Source organism: Protomyctophum parallelum (genome assembly GCF_964188405.1).
Source record: "Protomyctophum parallelum genome assembly, chromosome: 16".
Taxonomy (NCBI): Eukaryota; Metazoa; Chordata; class Actinopteri; order Myctophiformes; family Myctophidae; genus Protomyctophum; species Protomyctophum parallelum.
The window spans coordinates 18,130,214-18,151,181 of NC_139711.1; the positions used below are offsets into that span (position 1 = coordinate 18,130,214).

The following is a 20,968-nucleotide window of genomic DNA, read 5'->3' on the forward strand; positions in this document are numbered from 1 at the left end:
TTTTGCGGCTTTCGACATTTATTTTATATTATTTATAATGGAGGGACAGACAGTAGGCTGACAGGAAATGGGGAGAGAGATGGGGGGGGGGGGGGTGACATGCAGTAAAGGCCGTCGGGATCAGGAGTCGAACCCGCGGCACACTGCCAGATTGCATTACCAGCCAAGGTGCCTGGACTGCTGAGCCACAGCCCAGGCCATATCCATTGTTTTGTTAGATGGGTGAATGTGAATGAAAGGGAGCCCTAGTAGTGACAACCCACAACTTGAGCTGTTACAAAAATATAATCTTAATTTATGTGACTGTTTACATAACAGCCATCTTGCATCCTAGCCTTGATTTGTATAACTTTTACTGCGTTAATACTTAATTCTGACGCAGACTGTCTGTCACTGTACCGAAACAAATGGCAGGCTCTGTCTGTTAGGAATAGGAAGTGCCTATATCTCAGTGGAAAACAGCTGCATCCATCCAAAACAAGTCTGTCTATGTCTAGTCTTCTGGCTCCCAAGCAGAACTAGAACGTACTTTGTAACTGAGCAGCTTTGTGTGGTACAAACAAAGGAGGCTGTAGTGACAAGTCTATATCGCCATCCAGTGGCACTTTAAGAAGATACAGACTGTTAAAAAAAGCTGTGCACATTTTAATGTTGGATACTTGTTATAGCCTATAGACCGATCATTAAGTGTCAATGCTTTCAGTAGCCATAGTAGGCCTAGGGGCGGAGGTAAAATAATAATATAGACCAGTGGTTTTCAACTCTTTTCATATCAAGGCCGGGAGTCCCATTATTTATTCATGCATTTGAGCCACGTAGCCTACGGACCACCATTTGATGAGATTTAGCCTCTCGGACCCAAAACTAAGGAATCTTTTGTTTTTGTTCACAATTCCATGCTGCATTGATCTGGTACCATAGGAGAGATAACAGGCTAATGTTGGTCAAAATAAGTGTTCTACATTATCTAATTGTGTAGAGACTAGACTAAATTAAGTAATGTAGATGTTTAACACTAATTTAACTCTTGAGAGTGTACTTTTTACTTTTACGCTCTCAAGAGTCTGTAGGGTCTAATTGGTTACCAACTCTCCATCATTTAGCTGGGGACCACCTGGAATGCCCTCAAGGACCACTGGTTGAAAACCACCGATAAGAAAATGCAACCCTTTTCCTTTACAAGGTAGCCTATTCCTGACAGTTGATTGTGCAACCACGGTACCTTATGATGATGTGTCAGACAACATTTGTATTCTTTATTGTGTTTTCACTCAACATTATCTGATGTTTGGGCCCACGAGCTATACAACTCAGATCGCAGAACTGGCGTTATGAAACGGCATCATTATGTTTCACAACAGCAGGGCGGTACGCCGATCTCTCGCCCAATTGCATTGGCAGCGGTTGAATCACGTGGTCTTTATTTATGTAATTTACAGTGGCGTTACATGATAGTAACCTATATTGTGGCTTTGACTGGCTCTCAGTAGGAAGTATAGGAACAGTACGGTCTAGTAGACACACGGGACGAACTTGAACACTGAAGGAAAGGAGAGGACACTGTGGTCCCCGTCCGCCCGCCCGTGCTGCTTCTGATCCGATCCGCGTGGGGTTGATGGAGTTCGGACTAGTGACAAGAAAAGCGGCGCACGGATTGAGGGGAGGCTCTATTTCTCCGGTTTATTGCAAAGGGAAGACGTTATTTGATCCAAACCAAAGACTAAAATCCGATTGACATAGCGAATCGTTGGCGAATGCATTTGACAGCAAAGCAAAGAGTCAGACTTAAAGGGGGGTATAACAAGCTGAAGCAAGCCTGCATCTGCATACAGTCAGTGAGTTGAGTTGTAGTAAGGCAACAGTGCAATGCTACTATAACCGTGATTAGTGACAGAAACCCCGTCCCGTCTGTAATTATTTAACTCGAGGAAAGCCACAATTACACCCCCCTCAGGCCCTCATTGTGAACATTTCTTTTTAATACGGGGGTGGCCATGGATCTACTAGAATGCCCCGTCTGTCTGTTCCTGATGTGGGAGCCGGTGACCGTGTCGTGCGGTCACTCCTTTTGCCGTGGGTGCGTGGAGACCTGCTACCTTCCGTCCAAATGTCCGTCATGCAAGGAACGATTGAGACAGAGAGACACGAGAGCCGCGAAGAATAACGTTTTGCTGATTCGTGTCGTTGAAAAGTGTTTCCCGGACCAGGCTGTGATGAAGGGACGCATCCAAGAGAAGCTGAGAGCCAGCGAGTTCGCCGAAGCTTTACGCATCACGAACGAGGGAATAGACCTAGGTAATGATGATGATGTTTGTCTGCAAAAGAACAAAGACAATATACCGTTTTCTCCGAGTGAGAGAGACAAATCCTTGTGTAACCCCATGACATAATAATAACGTCTGCTGCAGGCTACGTTAAGTTGTGTAACATGGAATCCATGCAATGCATCATGCATGCGTACAATTACGCAAGCGACGTCAAAGAGATTTTAGGGACACATAATACACATTGATAACACAATAAAGAAAGAAAACGTCTGGAATAGGGTTCGGGTGACCGTTATTACTTTAACAGACCCGCATTCACCTAACCACACTGCAGTGAACATCGAGATAGCCTAGTAGTCTACTGTAGCCTACATTTGGGTCCCAGTATCTCTACGCACTGCTCAACATTTTGGCAGCTGCCCAGTAAAAGTGGGGGCCCCACTTTGGGGGTGCACCAAAACACTACTCTGCTTTGCAGGACACTGCACAAAATGTGCACAGAATGGAATTAGGCTTTAAAAAAATTATGCTAAATTGCTGATCCGAATATATGAAGCTAAGATGCTTCAAGACTTAGGTTATTATTATAAGATAGCCTTGTAGCCTATACTCTCGGGTAGTTGAATAACATTACACTGTCTGTATTATATTATTTATAGATTTTGGTTGGGACACCCGGACACTCATAATAACCTCATTTGATATATTAATGATATTAATGATATCCACTAATAGCTATGATGGATATAGTATTGAGAAAAATGTACAATGCTTCTGATAGTTAGTTACTTTATTGACACACATGTATAAAACAGGTTCAAACAATAATCGAAAACCCAAGAATAAAAAACTTAAAAAAGGTACAATACATTAAAATGTACACAAGTGTTCATCAGACTGTCTAGCAGGGACACTGTCATACCAGCTGTGAGGTTGTTATTTTGAGAGCAAACTTTCTAGTGATGTCTGCAGCGAAAGTATTGACAGGGATATGGGGAATGGTTTCAGGCCTAGCCTATAATAATTGATACCGTCCTTCCGAGAAATGTTGTAGAAATCCCTTTCTTGCCATCAGCAACTGGAAACTGAAAGGATGTTATATCTTCCTATGACTATGATACATTCCTATACATGATTTGTTCCTATGACAATCCGGGAATATAAACTCACTCACTCATGCCATGGCCTAGGGGGCCGTAGGGGTGTCATGGTGGATGCTTGGGCAGTCATATGGATCTCCAGCACTCTCAATGTTCTGCAAATCTTAGCTGCTTTAATGACAATAAATGGGCACTATTACATATTCACAGAATCAGTTGTAGTCACAGTTATGGACAGGAATGTTGGCCCATATTTTATGTAACATCATCACAAATTGAACAATAGTGTTATTTATACTTCAGCTTGTTGAGTGACAAGCATTTTGTTACAAGATCAAATAAGTTACATCATCTATCATGTTTTTCAATGCAGTTAGAGTCCATATAAGTGTAAGCTGTCACAGCAGGGTTTGTGTTATGTAGTTGTATGTGTTATGTATGTTTGCTGCATAATTATAGGTGCTACACACATGTATGCCATGTAGTTATATAGGTCTGTTACATCATATTTGTATGCTAGGCTAGGTATATGTAATGCTTGCTATAATACAATATAAGTTAGAGTATGTAGTGTCGTTAATAGTTAATACGTAATGCATGCTTTGTAGTTGTAAATGTTATGTATGTTATATATTTGTTATGAGAGTATCCGTACTATAAATGCACCACGTCCCTGTACGTGTGTACTGTACGTCTCTAATCCACGTAACTCGAGAACCGTTCACCCCGCCGACTTCAAATTTGACAGACACGTTCCACACCACCACAGGGAGTGTAGTAACCGCGGTGTTGAACCAGTCAGATACACAGTTGTCCAGAACCACCACAAAAGGCTCTGGTCAGGCTCTGCCAGTGGACCTAATGAGCCTAAGTCCCCTCACCTGTAGATTCCATGATGTAACATTGAGACACACTTCATACGCAACACACTTCATATGTGCAGTTGCGCATTCAAAAAGTGAATGGCAAATCGAGTGGCAAAAGGAATTCAATGTTGTTTAATTGCAATCCGATAGGAGGGAGAGAGGTGGTGGAGTTAGGGTCCAATGGAGTTAAGAGGTTTTGTCTGAAGCACTTTTTAATACTTTTCATTGGTTCAATATTTATTAAACAACACACAGACATAAAGGGTGTTCAAGTCAAACAATAGCACTGATGTATGCATATGCAAATAAATAAATACATCGAAAACCTAAAAATGGAGTTAGGTGGTTTCCTCCCGACAGCAACGTATGGTAGATGTCTAGTGTGTTATACATGCTACCTAGTTCTATAATAATTATGAAATGATATCTATATGTGATATGCTTACTATGCAAGTTAATTGTATGCTACTCTATTATCTAGTTATGTACTGTAGAACGCCTACTAATTATCTCTTTTCCATGTCTGTTCTTTAGTTCCAGATGATTTAAATTTGAAGGTCTTTAGAACAGAAGCCAATTTGGGATTGAGACTTTACTCCGATGCGCTGACTGACCTAGATCACCTTTGTTGCCTTCGCCCTAATTGGACTGAGGTGAGAGACAGGACTGTGTGTGTGTGTGTGTGTGTGTGTGTGTGTGTGTGTGTGTGTGTGTGTGTGTGTGTGTGTGTGCGTGTGTGCGTGCGTGCGTGCGTGCGTGCGTGCGTGTGTGTGTGTGCGACATGGAATGGAATTCTTTTTCAGCAGTTCTCCTAGCTGTTGCATTTTCCAGTTTTGTAACTGTGACACAACCACAGAAATAGGACGTATACTACTTTCCTCCTATGTATGTCACGTTATGTAATTTATGTCAAGTTATGTCATTCAGGAAGTTATGCAAAGAGCTACTTATAAGCTAACTTAGCTAAGTGAATCGTTCCGTGTCTGTGGGTGGTTGGCTGCCATTACTGCAGAAGACCATAATTATGTAATGTTTAGTGCCATATGTTCATCATATACGTTTTATGACTGATTTACTTTTAGTCAACTTAAACAGTCAATGTGCATTGTTCAAGGTTGTCGTTCTAGAAGTCTTCTCTTTGAATTTACATGTTGTCAACAGGTAATCGTATTATGCAACTGGCAGCCCTATCTAGACTTGGATCTGATTGATTTGATCAAGTTTGATCGTATGATCATAATGATGTGTAGCCTATTGAGCAGATCTACAAGCTCACACAGCGTCGCACACAGTGCATTCTGAGCATGTAGATCTGCTATTGTTGGAAAGTAACACCGTTGGGCTACAAGAGTATAAATTAAGCATTACTCACTCCTGTGTTGTTACGTCTTTATCACAGCAAGCTGTTCAGATAGGTTGACAATGTCTGAATATGCAAATCTGATCTGATCACTTGCAAATAAATAACAGTGTAGACAGTCAATTTACAATTTAGGCATTTAGCAGACGCTTAATCTAGAGCGATTTACAGTAAGCAAAAACAACACATCAAATACATAAAAAAGTCATAAAGAATCATAAGGAAGCTAATAACCTATATCTGTCTTACACAGTAGAAGATCTGTACAGTAAAGCTATGAATATACACTATAGAGTGCTATGTCTACGTAACATCTAAATTAGCTATCTAAATTACATAAGTCTAGCCTTTGCATACGCCTGTCAGCGAGGCTAGTACAAGTGCTACGGCAAGTGCGACGGGCTAAGATGGAGTCTGAAGAGGTGGGTTTTCAGACTATGGCAGAGGATTGGAAGTGAATCTATAGTTCTGATTGCAATTGAAAGTTCATTCCATAGTTTTGGAGCCAGAAGGGAGTCAGAAAAGTCTGGGACGTGTGGAGCGTTGTCCCGGCTATTTTAGTGAATGTCAGTCCTATAGATCAGGGGTTCCCAAACCTTTTCAGTTCCAGACCCAAAAGAGAAATGGGCTGCGAATCTGCGATACCCAAACTTAAGAAATGCTTAAAAAATGTATCACTTAAGCCCTATTTAAAAACGAGTACAATCTACAAGCTCACAGTAGATCTACCATGTTCAGTATATGTATATATATTTTTAATAATAAAATAATATATATATATTTACTAGCAACCCATGAAAATGCGTCTTGACTCTTTGGGAAACACTTCTGTATCGTATAAAAAAAAAAAAAAAAAAAAAAAAACGAATAGGATTCACAACAAAGCCATAATAACTCTTCTCTGTCACTGTGCAGGGCTTGTTTCGTAAAGGGAATGTCCTGCTGGAGATAGGCAGACAGACAGAGGCTCTCATCCACTTCCACCGCTGTCTCAAACTCCAGGCCGACTTTGTTCCTGCCAAGAGCCAGATTAAAAAGGTTTGAGGCCCGCCCCACACTCCCCACAAAAATATGCTACCAGATATACAATAGTATACTGTGTTTGCAGTTTCTATTAGAAATGTATATTATTGCGAATGCAGTGAGTGCAAAAGCAGTGAGTGCGAATGCATTGAGCACTAACTATAGAAGCTGGCCTGTGTGTCTGTGTGTGTCACGCTGTAACACCACCGGCCCGCCACCAGAGGCTGTATCACACACACACACACACACACACACACACACACACACACACACACACACACACACACACACACACACACACACACACACACACACACACAAAACTAAAAAAAATAACGTAAAAAAACCTTAAAAAAGTACGCAATTTAGTCTAATTGTTGTTATTGCAATTTACGAGCTGCGTTCGCTTCCCGCGTTTGCATGTCTTACTTGTTATTATTATTATAAGTAGTAGTAGTAGTATTAAGGTTAATTATTTGATAGGAACAGATACAGTGTGAGTGTACATTGATCAATAAACTGAAAACAGAGCACATATTAAAAAATCACACCTGTGTGAACCGAGTGGTGCAACTCCCCTCCCCCCCCCCCTTCCTCTCTCTCTCTCTCTCTCTCTCTCATTAGCAGGCAGAAGGCACAGCACTACCCCTCTCTCTGTTTCTGGCACCCCTACTGGTATTAATAAGTGACATACTCGTGCTCATGACCACTGACTGATACATACATACATACATACATACATAGGTGTACACGGACACTGCTGGTTGTAGGAGTGGTTGCACCACTCAAAAATAAGGTAAAATAAGCACTACATGGTCTATATAGGAACCCATTCGGTAAAAAAAACCTTTTTTGTGTAGAAACAGGAACTTGGCTTGGCACCCTCACCTTTCTTAGTCCACTGCTTCCCGGGCGCATCTGTGTTCATTCCTACTAACAACAACATTAAATGCTTAGGGCAGTGGTGCTGACATATTCTGCTGTTGTGAGATTACTATTTACTACAGTGCATGATTAATTCTGAACTTGGATTTGGTCAGTCTCTTTAGTGGTGAATTTGGCTGCAAATGTCATCTGGGATTATGTTAGTAGCCTATTGTAGAAGACCTGGCAATGAATGCATTTTGCACAACCCCTTATCTCTATTTTCCGTCAGCATAGTACTAGTGACAGATAAAGTCCATAATGTAGGGTTATCCGAGGATAGAGAAACTCTAGTAATAAACAGTGGTGAGAAAAGTAAATTCAAAATGTAATTGAGTACAAAAGTATTGGAAATTTGGCTTCAAAATGTACTTAAAGGGATAGTTCAGTAAAAGTAAATGAATCCACAAAACTAACGTCATTTGTATTGTTGACCTATTTCTAAAATATTAGCGCAACTTTCGTTCAACTTTGACCCCTCTATCACATGGAACCCTTTTTGGGCGTATGGACCATAGACTGTAAAAAATATGGACAAAGCGTTCCCCGGGTCTAACATGAACGTAAAATGAAGCCTGTAATAATATGCTAATTCCTGATGTAAGTCGCCATCTTTGGTACCAGCTGGCCATTGGCTGGCTCCGTTTTGTATACCAGCTGGTCATTGGCTGCCCAGACAACGAGGCGGGACTTCCCCCCTTCTTCTCCGTTGGTTTTTATTTTGACTCGAGTGGGAGGGGAATCCCGATCATAGACTGTAATGGTAGCCACGCCCCTCAGAACATACGCGATGGTTTTTTTTCTTTATGGTCATTCTTTTAATTAATGGGACCATAATTTTCCAAAAAGAATATTATGACATTAGAAATGAGACTTTAAACTAGTGACTGGAAGAAGAAAGTATTCATGACCATGTTTATTAAGGTAATACAGTCTAGGTGAAGTTGGGCCAAAATACATGGGCCTCTATGGAGCTATGGGGCTTTTTGGGTCCGGTCCAGCGCCACAACAGGCCATTATATGAACTACCGATTTCAAATGAGGCTTCACGAAATATCTGGCTGACTGCCCCCCTGGTATGGACACAAAAAAACATAGTTCCATGTGATAGAGGGGTAAAAAATGAACGTATATTGAAAACATATAATTTATTGCATGGCAGATCCTGGAGACGGAGGGCATGGCTGTGCCAGAGGAAGTGCCGCGTATCCTGCACGTGGTGACTGACTATCTGAAAGAGCCGTGCCCCATCACCAGCCTCAGCGGCTCCCAGGGTCCAGCGCACCCAGAGGCCCACAGCGCCATCACCAGCCTCAGCGGCTACCAGCGTCCAGCGCACACGGAGGCCAATAGCGCGCCACCACCGGCGGAGGAGAGAGAAGGCGACGGTGTCCGAGAGGTAGAGGGCCTCCCTCACACATTCGAAACAGAGACAGAACAGAACGCGTGTTCCGTCTCTGTTCTGGGGGGGAGAGAGGGGGGCGGAACAGCTCGCAATTCATTTTCATGGGAGTCACGTGGTTTTGACCAGATCATGCTCATGGTACCAAAAGCATTGTGACGTGCACGCACAGGTAAACCGGACGGAATAGTGCATGTGTGTGCACGCTAGAACGCGTCCCCCTAGATTAAAGAGAAGACGCACCTAACCTCGGGTCACGAGACTTACCAAGACGTACCCAGTGCTGAGTGGTGTCTATAGGTTTACCCCCTATTTTCCAAATTCAAATGGCTAAAAATCACCATTACACCACCGCCTTGCTTGATGGCTCTGCTCTGCCCTCCTTCGACCCATGGAGCAGAGCTGTTCTGTCAAAACCTTGACTCCCATTGAAAATGAATTTGGAGCTGCTCTGCCCCCCTCTCCCCCCAAGACAGGGACAAAACAGTCGTTTAACCATCTTTAGCACTTAACCTGTTGAAAAATAAATAACTGTATTTGTAGTACGTCACACAAATCACACAAGTGACAACTCATCACAAATGGCATGCTGTCTTTGGAAGCATTTCTTGTTTTGGTGTGTTTCCTGTTTTTTGGGGGCATTTATTTCAGTCATGTTCTGTCTTCAGGGCTCCAGGGTGAAGCAGGCCTCAAGCACAGAGTGTTGCCTCAGCCTCTGCCAAGCTGTGTCTTTCCTCCCCACTGCTGAGGAAGATGAAGAGCTGATGATGAGGAAGGTGGACATACACGAGAGGGGTACACACACACACACACACACACACACACACACACACACACACACACACACACACACACACACACACACACACACACACACACACACACACACACACACACACACACACACACACACACACACACGCACACACACACGCACACACACACACACACACACACACACACACACACACACACACACAGGAGTTCTCAGCGGGCCTGAAAATGTCGGGTCGGGTTCGGGCAGAATTTGAGAACTCTAACACACGCACACACTCAACAATTGAGTACTTTTCCCACCATTGGTTAAAGGGTTTGCTCTCCTCACCTCCAGGTCAGCACAGAGGGAGCTCCCTGGCTGTTCTCACCGGCTCCGACTTTGAGTGTCCTCTGTGCATCAGGTCAGTATAAAGAGAGTTCAGTCAGACTCTTAGAATTAATTTAGAATATATATTTATTGAGCATAATCTGCATGATATATGAACCTTTATTGAGAAAAGGATATCCCCTTGAGATGTATCATCTCGTTTTCGAGGGGTCCAACAACATACAGCAAAGAATACAACGTGGGTCCACGACCACGTGGGTCGCTAACCCTAACCTCAGTCTTAACCGGCCACATAGGTCGCTAAGCCTAACCTCAGTCTTAACCGGCCATGTAGGTTGCTAACCCTAACCTCAGTCTTAACCGGCCATGTAGGTTGCTAACCCTAGTCTGACATATTAGGTCAGACTAACGGGAGGTCAGACTTATGGGCAGTCCCCCTGCAAAACGCATCCTGTCTGTCTGATGCTACATCACAAATAAATGGAACTAATGATCCATTGCCTCTGCTTCTTTCTGAAGGTTGTTCTATGAGCCCGTTACCACTCCCTGTGGCCACACCTTCTGTAAAAACTGCATCGAAAGGAGCCTGGACCACAACCTTCGCTGTCCCCTCTGCAAACAGCCCCTACAAGAGGTAATTGATTTATTAACACAATGAAAATCTCCAGTTATTAGCATCATTTTGTGGTGTTGAATAGTTGCTGTTGCTGCATGATGATGATGATGATGATGATAGTTGTAGTTGAAATCCCCCTGCATGCTACCACCCACCGTCCTAACTATGTTGTTATTGGTTAGATAATAACGTCAATAAGAGCCTTTTCTGTGCGTGCGTGCGTGCATGCCTGTCTCGTGCGTCGTGGGACATTCCCGAAAATAGTGCATTTTCTGCATGCTCTTCAAAAGAGAGCTATGTCACATCTGTGTTGTAAAGCAATGTGCAGGTGTGGCGAGTTGTGTTGATTGAAGGTCTTAACTTCAGAAGCACACTGGACTCAGTCTGACATGGATCTTATTTAAAGCGATATTTCACTTTCATAAAAACTTTTGGTCATTTGATTGTCTACTCAGGACAGTTTTTAACCCAAACTACGGCAGCATATAATCATACTATAATTCTAACAATGTCTGAGTGTGTGTGTGTGTGTCTGTGTGTCAGAAACACCGCCGTAGCTCCTTACTGCCTGCACCAATCACCCCCACTTTTCACACAGGCATTGACCATATGAATATGGAGGGCGTAATGAAGCCCTTTATTCGATTTGACATTTTAATGATTATTAATGAATTTATTAGTCAATTACAAACGCACCCGGGCGCAGTACCCCCCACGGCCACAAGGGGGGGGGGGGGGGGGTGCAAATATCTCACAACGGGTAAGGGCTAGTATATATAATTCACGCCAGCATCCAGGCCGGAAGTATAGACCTTATGCTAGGGTGTGTGACGATGTAACATGTATTATGTATTATGTAAAATGTATTATTATAATAATAATAATAATTATTATTATTATTATTATTATTATGATGTTTTTGTATTTCTTTCCCCTCGTTGTCTTCAGTTCCTGAAGAACAGAAAGTACAACCCGACAGTGGCGCTCCAGGACATGATGATGCAACTCTTCCCCTCCCAGCTGGCAGAGAGGAAACACATCCATGAGGCTGAGATGGCTGAGCTATCTGAGTAAGCACCTAGCAGTCAAACATCAACACATTCACACAGCAGTGTTGATTTTGTGGACTAATATTATGGCTACCTTTTTTCACTGACGAAGACTAAATGGAAACTAAATGAAAAGTAAGCCATGATGACTAAAACTAAGACTAAATATATTGACAACAAATAAAAACTAGAACTGCACTCTGTCGAGTGCATACTTGCTTGTTGCTTGTTACTTTGCGCCGTATGCACCGTCCCAGCCGTGCCGCCAATTTTTATGCGTATGCACCGTCCCAGCAAATGACGTAATGACTAATTGTGCCTGATACGGCTGTATCGTCATTACGTCACCACCATCGAAAACCATTGGTTTTATTATACATATATATACACATAGTATGTATAACTAGCTCTCAATGTTTACGTAATAAAGATGTGGATTAAAGGACCCAATGCCAGAGTGTAATTGGTTTGCGATGGTGACGTAATGACGATATGTTTTAGTGTTGGGAGGATTAAAGGTAATGCTCCTATGTATACATGTGTGTAATCTGGCACCACTGCCGTATCAGGCACAATTAGTCATTACGTCATTTGCTGGGACGGTGCATACGCATCAAAATTGGCGGGACGGCTGGGACGGTGCATACGAGTCCCGGGCGAAACTAGTACTTGCGCGCTCTGCTTGCGCAAGTAACTAGACTAAAGGAAGGGACTAGTCATTTTACACTTGGTTGTATGCTGAAAATTGCCGATCTACAAGTTCACAACTGTGAGCCCGCCAAGGCCCGCCAAAATACATTTTAGTCGCCTAAATCAACTGTAGATTTAGTCGACTAAAATCTTATGATATTTAGTCGACTAAAACTAAGACATTCCAGGTGACTAAAATGTAACTGAAACTACAGTAAATTAAAACTATTCAAGAGACTATATATGACTAAAACTAAAATCCAAATGTGCTGCCAAAATCAACACTGTCACACAGCAGCATGTATAGCAACATCCTAAACCAAGTGTATTCTGAAAACACATCCATGGCAACTGCTACTGAATCACTGATCATCGTTGATGTCTGAATGCTGACATCAGCGATACAGAATGTAAACACGTTCTTCCAATGACTCTTAAAAACACGATGATGATAATAACTAGGGTTGTCCTGATCCGGTCACGTGATTGGAAATCGGCACGTATCGCGACATTTTCAAATGATCGGAATCGGATCGGGAGCAAGTGATTGGGACAACTCTAGTATCGATATTATATCCATATCATGATATTAGACTGGATATTGTCTGTGATTTTGGATATTGTACTATTGTGATATGGCATAAGTGTTCTATATAAATATAAATATTGGATCTGTAAAAATCGGTATCGGCAGATACTCAAAATCAAATGATCGAAATCGGATCGGGAGCAAAAAACTAAAACTAAAAAAACATAATACATGATAAGAAACACTGTATATTGACCCCTAGTGTTGTTTTGTCTCAATTGTCCTCTCTCTTGGCAGTCTTACCAAGGACATCCCTATCTTCGTCTGCACGATGGCCTACCCTGGGGTGTCCTGCCCACTGCACGTCTTTGAGCCCCGGTACCGGCTCATGATGCGCCGCTGTATGGAGACGGGTACCAAGAAGTTTGGCATGTGCAGTTATGAGCTTGGCAAAGGGTACGACACTGTCGATTAGAGCCAGACCCATACTGTGTATATATCTATTGACCGTATGCAGACCGCGGCCATCTTTCCATTAAAGTTAATGGCAGGGTGGCAACTAGCCGCAATTTGCCATTGACAGCCCATACATCCAAACAGAAAAGTCCTATCTGATTGTATTAAACAACGTCAAACTCACCAACATTGCAGTGCTCGTTGGATATCACTCAACGGACCCTGTGTACCACCCGTTTTGAATTTGCACATAATGCAAGAGGCAGCAGGACGTTGCTTTGCTGAAAGTGATCGCTTCCAAACTCTGACATTGAATTTATTGACAGAAAGTAGCTCATAACATGTCTATGGTAGATTCTTTGCGGATAGAAAGAGGATAATTCAAGCTTTTCGTACAGCTGCAATGTTGGTGAGTTTGACGTAGTTTAATACAATCAGATAGGACTTTTCTGTTTGGATGTATGGGCTGCCACTCTGCCACTAATGTAATGGCAAGATGGCCACGGTCTGCATAAGGTCAATAACAATCCAGGGCATTTTCTTGCTGTACTGTGAGCGTTCACGTGTCAGCCCCGAACAGTAGTACTGAGCCACAAACAGCCGCACCTCTTGAGGTCATCTCCCATCTCAGATGTCCACATTCTCCTCATCCCATACCACAAGGCACTCCGGACCTTCAGATCCTGTTCCGTAGAGATGCATGGCTACCACGAGCACCAGTAGCAATGTTCTGTCCTCATGTGTAGAATGAGGGCCACCATGTCACCAAATTGGATGACTTTTACCACTGCAGAACATACCGTAACCCGTTAAGACCTGAGGGCGATTCTAAAAATGCCTTCTAAATCAGTAGTTCTTAAATGTTTTCGTGCCACGGACCCTCAAAATGATATGGGCAACGGACCCCCATCTGAAAGGTTCGTGAGCCGGTGTTTAAAAAGTGTTTAAAATGTTAAAAATATATATTATTAGTATTATTATATATATATATATATTTTAACACTTTAATCATTACACATTTTAATCACTTTAAAGATTTTTCAAAAATGTTCAAAAATAGCAGATCAGACCATTGTATTTTTTTTTAATCCTACGTTTTCTGAAAAGCGTATGACACAGATTTAGCAACCATAGGCCACTTGTTCAGTAGTTGCTGCCATTAGTGTTGTGAGGTAAAAATGTACACTTTATTTTCAACATTTTACTAGGATTGTGAATGACATCCTGATAATGTCATCAAGATGTAGTGTGAGCCCAGTAGAGCAAGAGATACAGAGAGCTAGCATCATTAGCAGCTGTGGTTCCATCTCCTTCATCTCGATCTCTGGGTCTGGGGAGATCATTATGTCTGGCTGGTACTTGTGCTGAAGATGCTTAATCTATCGTTGCTAGGTTACTAGATCACTGACCTCAGCTCTTGCTGTTTTCTCTCAGCCTGACGAGAGACGCGGTAACATCTACTGAGCAGGGACACTCTCCTTCGCCAAATATTATATCTTTTTTGCTTTCAAATATATTTTTGGGCCTTTTTGCTGTTGATGTTGTTGACAGGAAACGAGGAGAGAGACACACACACACACACACACACACACACACACACACACACACACACACACACACACACACACACACACACACACACACACACACACACACACACACACAATTACTATAGAAGCCGGCCTAGCTTGTCTGTCTGTCTGTGTGTGTGTGTCACGCTGTAACACCAGCCGCCCGCCACCAGAGGGCTTAGGTCTGTGTGTGTGTGTGTGTGTCAGACTGCCACAACAGCTTTGTTCGCTTCCCGCGTTTACGCGTTTACTTGTTAATTAGGTATTTATTTACTTAACCATTATTTATTCTGTTCTGTGTTGTTCAGATTTGCAGACTATGGCTGTCTGCTGGAGATCCTCAGCCTGGAGCTGCTGGCCGATGGGAGGTCCTACGTGGACACGGTGGGGTGTAGTCGCTTCAGGGTGTTGAAGAGAGGACACAGAGATGGATACCACACTGCCGACATAGAGTACCTGGAAGACCACAAGGTCAGCATGATGTAACACAAACAGGAGGTAGAGCAGGTCGTCCAATGACCCGTGGGTCGGCGGTTCAAATCCCGGAAGTGTCTTTGGGCAAGACACTGAACCCCACATTGCCTCCATTGGTTGCCCCATGGTGTGTGAATGTGGGGACGCTGGCGCTTGACTGTTCGCTGCTTCACCTCCCAATGTATGAATGAATGGACCACTTTAAAGCGCTTTGAGTAACCACGTATAGTGCATAGAAAAGCGCTATAAAAATGCAATCCATTATTAAACAAAATATTTTAGTTTACAATTATTTTAACATGCTACCATGTATATATCAGTGGTGGAAAAGGTACTTAAATGTTGTGTCAATTTTGTGCTCGTAATCATCGCTATAGTGTGTTCTGTAACAGGGGTTTCCCTGTGTCTCCAGCTCTTATAAACAGAAAATATAGTTTCGGGTTTCATGGGACACCAATTCCATCCAAACCTAGCAGCCTGGTAAACCACCCAGTAGCAAAATTCAATCCCATTTGTATTCAGCAACGCAGTTTCTCCTCCACAGCTGCTGTCTGTGGTCAGATAGGACCATTATTTGGCCACTAGCTGATCCAGTGCTGTGGCATGGTCCAATATGAGGAGCAACAGTGACATCTAGTGGCTACTGGCTATCATCAACACTTATTAATTCAAAAATGGATCCACACAAACATTATGTTGTTGCAGAGGTTGACAAACATCTTTGGTCTATGTGCTTCTACAGTGTGTACAGGTACAGCCAAACAGATGCATTTAGGTTCATCATTATAAACCTAAAAAACACCACAAGAATAACTCAATTTCTTGTCCCTGGAACAACATATTTTCAGATGGGAGTCACAGGCCAAATACACATAATTCTGTGGGTCCTTGACATGACAAAGTTCGAGCACCAGTGCACTGCTGATTTTTCAGAAGACCGCCAGGATTTGGAAGACATTTTGTAGAATCTGGTCTCAGTTCTAATTTAATTCCAAATGTCTCCCTCTCGTCTCCAGGCTGACGGTGCAGAATTGGAGCTGCTGCAACGTCTCCATGACAGTGTGTACCAGCAGGCTCAGGAGTGGTACCAGCACCTCAGCAACCCCATCCGTGAGCACATCAACAGGCAGTATGGGGCCATGCCCGACAGCCAGGAGAATATACAGGTCAGCACCAGAACACTAGACTTTGAAAGTATTGCATTTGCTTTTAGGGACAACGTCATTGTACATATTTTTGGTATTTTTAAGACACTACAGGACACTATGGATCCCACCGCAGTTCAATGAAAGCCCTGCTGTGATTGGCCAGTTGTAGCTGTGATTGACACTTCTCGTTTTTGCAACTATGCCCAAACCTAACCCTAACCTCAGTAAAACTATGCCTAACCCTAACCCTAAAACTTAAACTACCTTCAACAAAGATGGCGAAAGCAAACATTCTTGTTCTGTACTTGTCTTATACCATTGTATGGTACAAAACACTGAAGTAGATGTCTGCTCGGGAGCCAATCAGACACATTGTAAATAATCAGCTGTTGTACTGTGTGTGTCGCTTTTTTATCCATATATGGATATGTCTGTTTCTGTCTGTCTACCCGTGTAGGGAGCACCACGCTCCCTCGAGTCCTGCCCGCTGCACAGGCAGAGTTTGGAGTCGGTCCGGTTCCATTATATGCACATATACATATGGGCATAGCGGTCGGATCTGTGGCTATATATACACTAACTAGTCCATACCCATTTTGGGAATCGTACCCGTTTGGAGGTTTTCGACCCGTCTTATACTGACGCAGTGGCGTCCTCACTTTAGGTCACACAAAGACAATGCCACATCTTCCAGCCAGTGTTGATTTCGTCGACTACCTTTTTTTCACTGACAGAAACTAAATGAAAACTAAGCTATGATGAGTAAAACTAAGACTAAATATATCGACAATTTTGTCACGAAATAAAAACTAGACTAAAATTTTAGGAAGGGACTAGTGGACAAGAGATCCAGTATAAGTCATTTTACACTTGGTCGCAGCATGACACGTGAGCTTGTAGATCAGCCAAAATTTTAGACGATTAAATCAACTGTAGATTTAGTCGACTAACATCGCATGACATTTAGTCGACTAAACCTAGACGAACACTAAAACATTCCAGGTGACTAAAATGTGACTAAAACTATATGAAAACAATTCAAATTACTAAAACTCTAATCTAAATTTTGCTGCCAAAAACACTGCTTCCAGCCAATCACAGCGGCCAATCACAATATCCGTCTTCACTTTTCTGTCTTGTCTTTTTATCCCCACTACTAAAATGATTAGTTTAGCATTTAGATAGATATGACAGGAATGAGTTACGGAGTAGGACTCAAAAGCAGGCAACCAGATGCAGAGTAGATTATCTTCAAGGTGTTTATTTGACTAAAATCAGGGGTATTCCAAAAGGCAAAACATAGGCAACATCAGACACAAAACTCACTCGACATAGGTCTACGGACCAACAAGGACACGCTGCAAACAAAGGGCTTAAATAGACAGGGGTAACAGGACACAGGTGAACTCAAAATACAATCAAACACAGGATAGGCTAACAGGCAAACAGAACACAGGTGACTAGGATACAATAATCAGGTAGTTAAGACAGAACAGGAAACACCAACAAGAGGAGGCAGGAAAGCACAGAACAATACTACAAAATAAGACAACCAAAAACACAACAGAGTAAACAGTAAACCAAAACCAAACACTGCAAGGCAAAATACAGAACATACAGAATAAGTCCAAAACCTAGTAAGGACTGTCATAAGTGTTCAAAGGCAACGCACATGACAAGCGCTTCCTTCAAGGCATTACATTCAAGGCATTACAGAACATGAACTAAACACAAAATGGTCAAAGGCAGAGGAGCGGGGCGTGACAAGATATGTGAGTGACATGCCTACTCTAACTCTAATCAGTTGTTGTATTGAGTTGTACTTGAAATTCTGCAAAACTTTTAATAAATCAATCAATCAAAACCCTAACCCACAGGCATCGTCCAATGGCCCAGCTTGGTGCTGGTGGCTTCTCTCTGTCCTCCAGCTGGACCCGGCCTACCAGACCACCATCCTGTCCCTCAACTCCCTCAAAGATCGCCTTGGACACCTGCAGCTCGTCCTGGAGTATTACTCCCAGAGTTAGACCCCCCCCTTCCCCAACCCCCCCACCCCACCCACACTGTGCTGTGGTCTGTACTAAGCACTACTGGACCCCCTCAAGTTTGAGAATATTCTCAGAAGATGGATTTTCTTCTAATACTGGGGGTGTTATGGGTTTGGTAGAGCAGAATTGTTTCTCGAACATTTTCACAGACCCACATCTGAATACATTCTGTGCGTAGAGGAAACCCATAAGAGAAGGTTTGTGCTCTTAAAAAAAGCTTACAGCTGTGAGCTTGTAGATCGGCTATTTCCGAATAGCCGGACTACGCATTTAGCTGGGGACCCCCTGGAACCACTTCAAAGACCCCTGGGGGTACCCGGACCCCACTTTGACTGCTGTAGTAGTCCCACTCACTGAGGCCCCCTTTCCCACCGGCCCGGCCGGTATCATATTAATTTAGTTATATTAACCATATAAACAATTTAATATAGGTACGGTTATGCTCACTCAATTCATAATTAATGTTCCGATTTTGGAGCTCTGGCTCATGGACTAGCCGGGTGGAAAAGGGGCCTGCCGCCTGACAGTCCCAACATTGACAGAAGATGGAAGCAGTCCTAATACTCTAGGGGTTTGGTGGAGTATAATACATAATACATGGAGAGAGACTGTCCCTCCCTATTGAGGCCAGTGCACAGAAACAAACTGAATGTCTTTACGCACACAGTCTAATTGTTCAGATTAATGTTGGATTTTTACTGCTTTAATGTGCATGATTTTAGATGAATTATACAGACTTATTTCCCCAGAAATGTAGTTATTCTTGTGGTGTTTTTTAGGTTTATAATGATGAACATGATGAATGCGTCTGTTTGGCTGTACCTGAACACACTAGAGAAGCATAGACCAAAGATGTTTGTCAACCTCTGCAAAAACATCATGTTTGTGTGGATCATTTTTTGAATTAAACTTAAACTTATTATTTTTAAGTCTCCATCTCTGTGTGAGTGTGTGTGTGTGTGTGTGTGTGTGTGTGTGTGTGTGTGTGTGTGTGTGTGTGTGTGAGTGTGAGTGTGTGCGTGCGTGCGTGTTTTGGGGGTAGGAACATTATAGTGGTGATCTATGATGTCACATTATAAGGGTCTACAGTAAATGAGATGCCCTAATCAGTAGGTTTTGATCCTCATACTACATTTTCTTCGGTAATGATTTCAGCATCACCAGCCAAACTTGCTAACATGACATGCATTCGTGATTCCATATATTTATTGTATCTCATGAAGACAGTAACTAAATTTGGATACATTATTAACCACATGGACCCTTGCATCTTAGCGAACATCTGTTGAAGATAGCCCCTCTAAGAAGATCTGCTGTTTTCGGCGAAGATATGTAGAGGGGAAAAGGCGGCACACGTAGTACAGAGCCCTGGGGGACTTGGATCAAGTTTTTAAGGCCTCCCTGTAACCCATACAGTACGTTTTAACAGCGGGCGACGGCCAGACATATCTTCCGGAAGTGCATTATTTGTCTATATGGGCCCAAGAAAGCTATAGTTCATTGACTGCAGTTGAAATTCTGAGATGTGTCATTATGCATCAATGTTTAAAGGACCACTTCACCACTTTTCAACCTATCTTCATACAATTGGTTCTCACTAATAATCATGATACATTTATTTTCTACTCAGTCTGTGTCTCATAGGAGGTCTTCATCGTTAGGCAGATTTTTTTTAAACAAGAAAATGTTTAGATTTTTGTAATTTGTGAGAACGACGGCTTCCATTTTTGCGTTGCAACTTTTCAGGACTAGAAAGCCTGCAGTTTCTAATTAGCTTGGATTCCCCATCGATGATGTCACTGGTGGACGGGTTTCTGAACTGCCCACAGCCGTCCTATATGAGACACAGATGGAGTAGGAAAAAATTGTGCCATTTTATCATGATTATTAGTGAGGACCTATTATATGAAGATTGGTTGAAAAGTGGTGAAGTGGTCCTTTAAGCCAACTTTTTTCCAATATTTCCTTGAAAGGAAAGGATGAATAATGAGCTATCTACACCCATGGATCAAACATCAATCATCTTTCTGCTGCATGAAAGTGTTCAAGTCTAAAGGGCATTTTTTTTGTCTGACTTTGACACTTTCATGCAGTGTACATGAATCAATAAGCAAGACCTTAGCTTGAAACATTTAGTTAAAGCTTAACTGGCAATAAGTGCATGGTCCCTGGGGGTAGAATAATGAATTTGTCGGGAAGCCCAAGAATAGATCTATCGGCCCCTTTGTTAGTTTGTTATCAGAGGAGATCTATTCTTGCACTGTGTAATCAATTTGCGTGCACTTCCAATGCTCAGCATTGGTTTGTCACGCATTATCTCACTGTTTTTGTTTGTTCTTT

General features: G+C 42.5%; 1 protein-coding gene across 1 annotated transcript; it reads left to right on the forward strand.

Annotated features, from left to right (window-relative positions):
- Window positions 1-1,488: 1,488 nt before the first annotated feature.
- lonrf4 (LON peptidase N-terminal domain and ring finger 4) lies at window positions 1,489-18,608 on the forward strand. Its single transcript, XM_083785416.1, has 12 exons — window positions 1,489-2,295; window positions 4,768-4,886; window positions 6,509-6,631; window positions 8,703-8,939; window positions 9,611-9,737; window positions 10,054-10,120; window positions 10,567-10,681; window positions 11,612-11,733; window positions 13,229-13,387; window positions 15,267-15,429; window positions 16,449-16,598; window positions 18,458-18,608. The coding sequence occupies exons 1-12, from the start codon at window positions 1,995-1,997 to the stop codon at window positions 18,605-18,607; spliced, it is 1,833 nt and encodes a 610-aa protein (XP_083641542.1). The 5' UTR covers window positions 1,489-1,994; the 3' UTR covers window position 18,608.
- The last annotated feature ends 2,360 nt before the right edge of the window (window positions 18,609-20,968 follow it).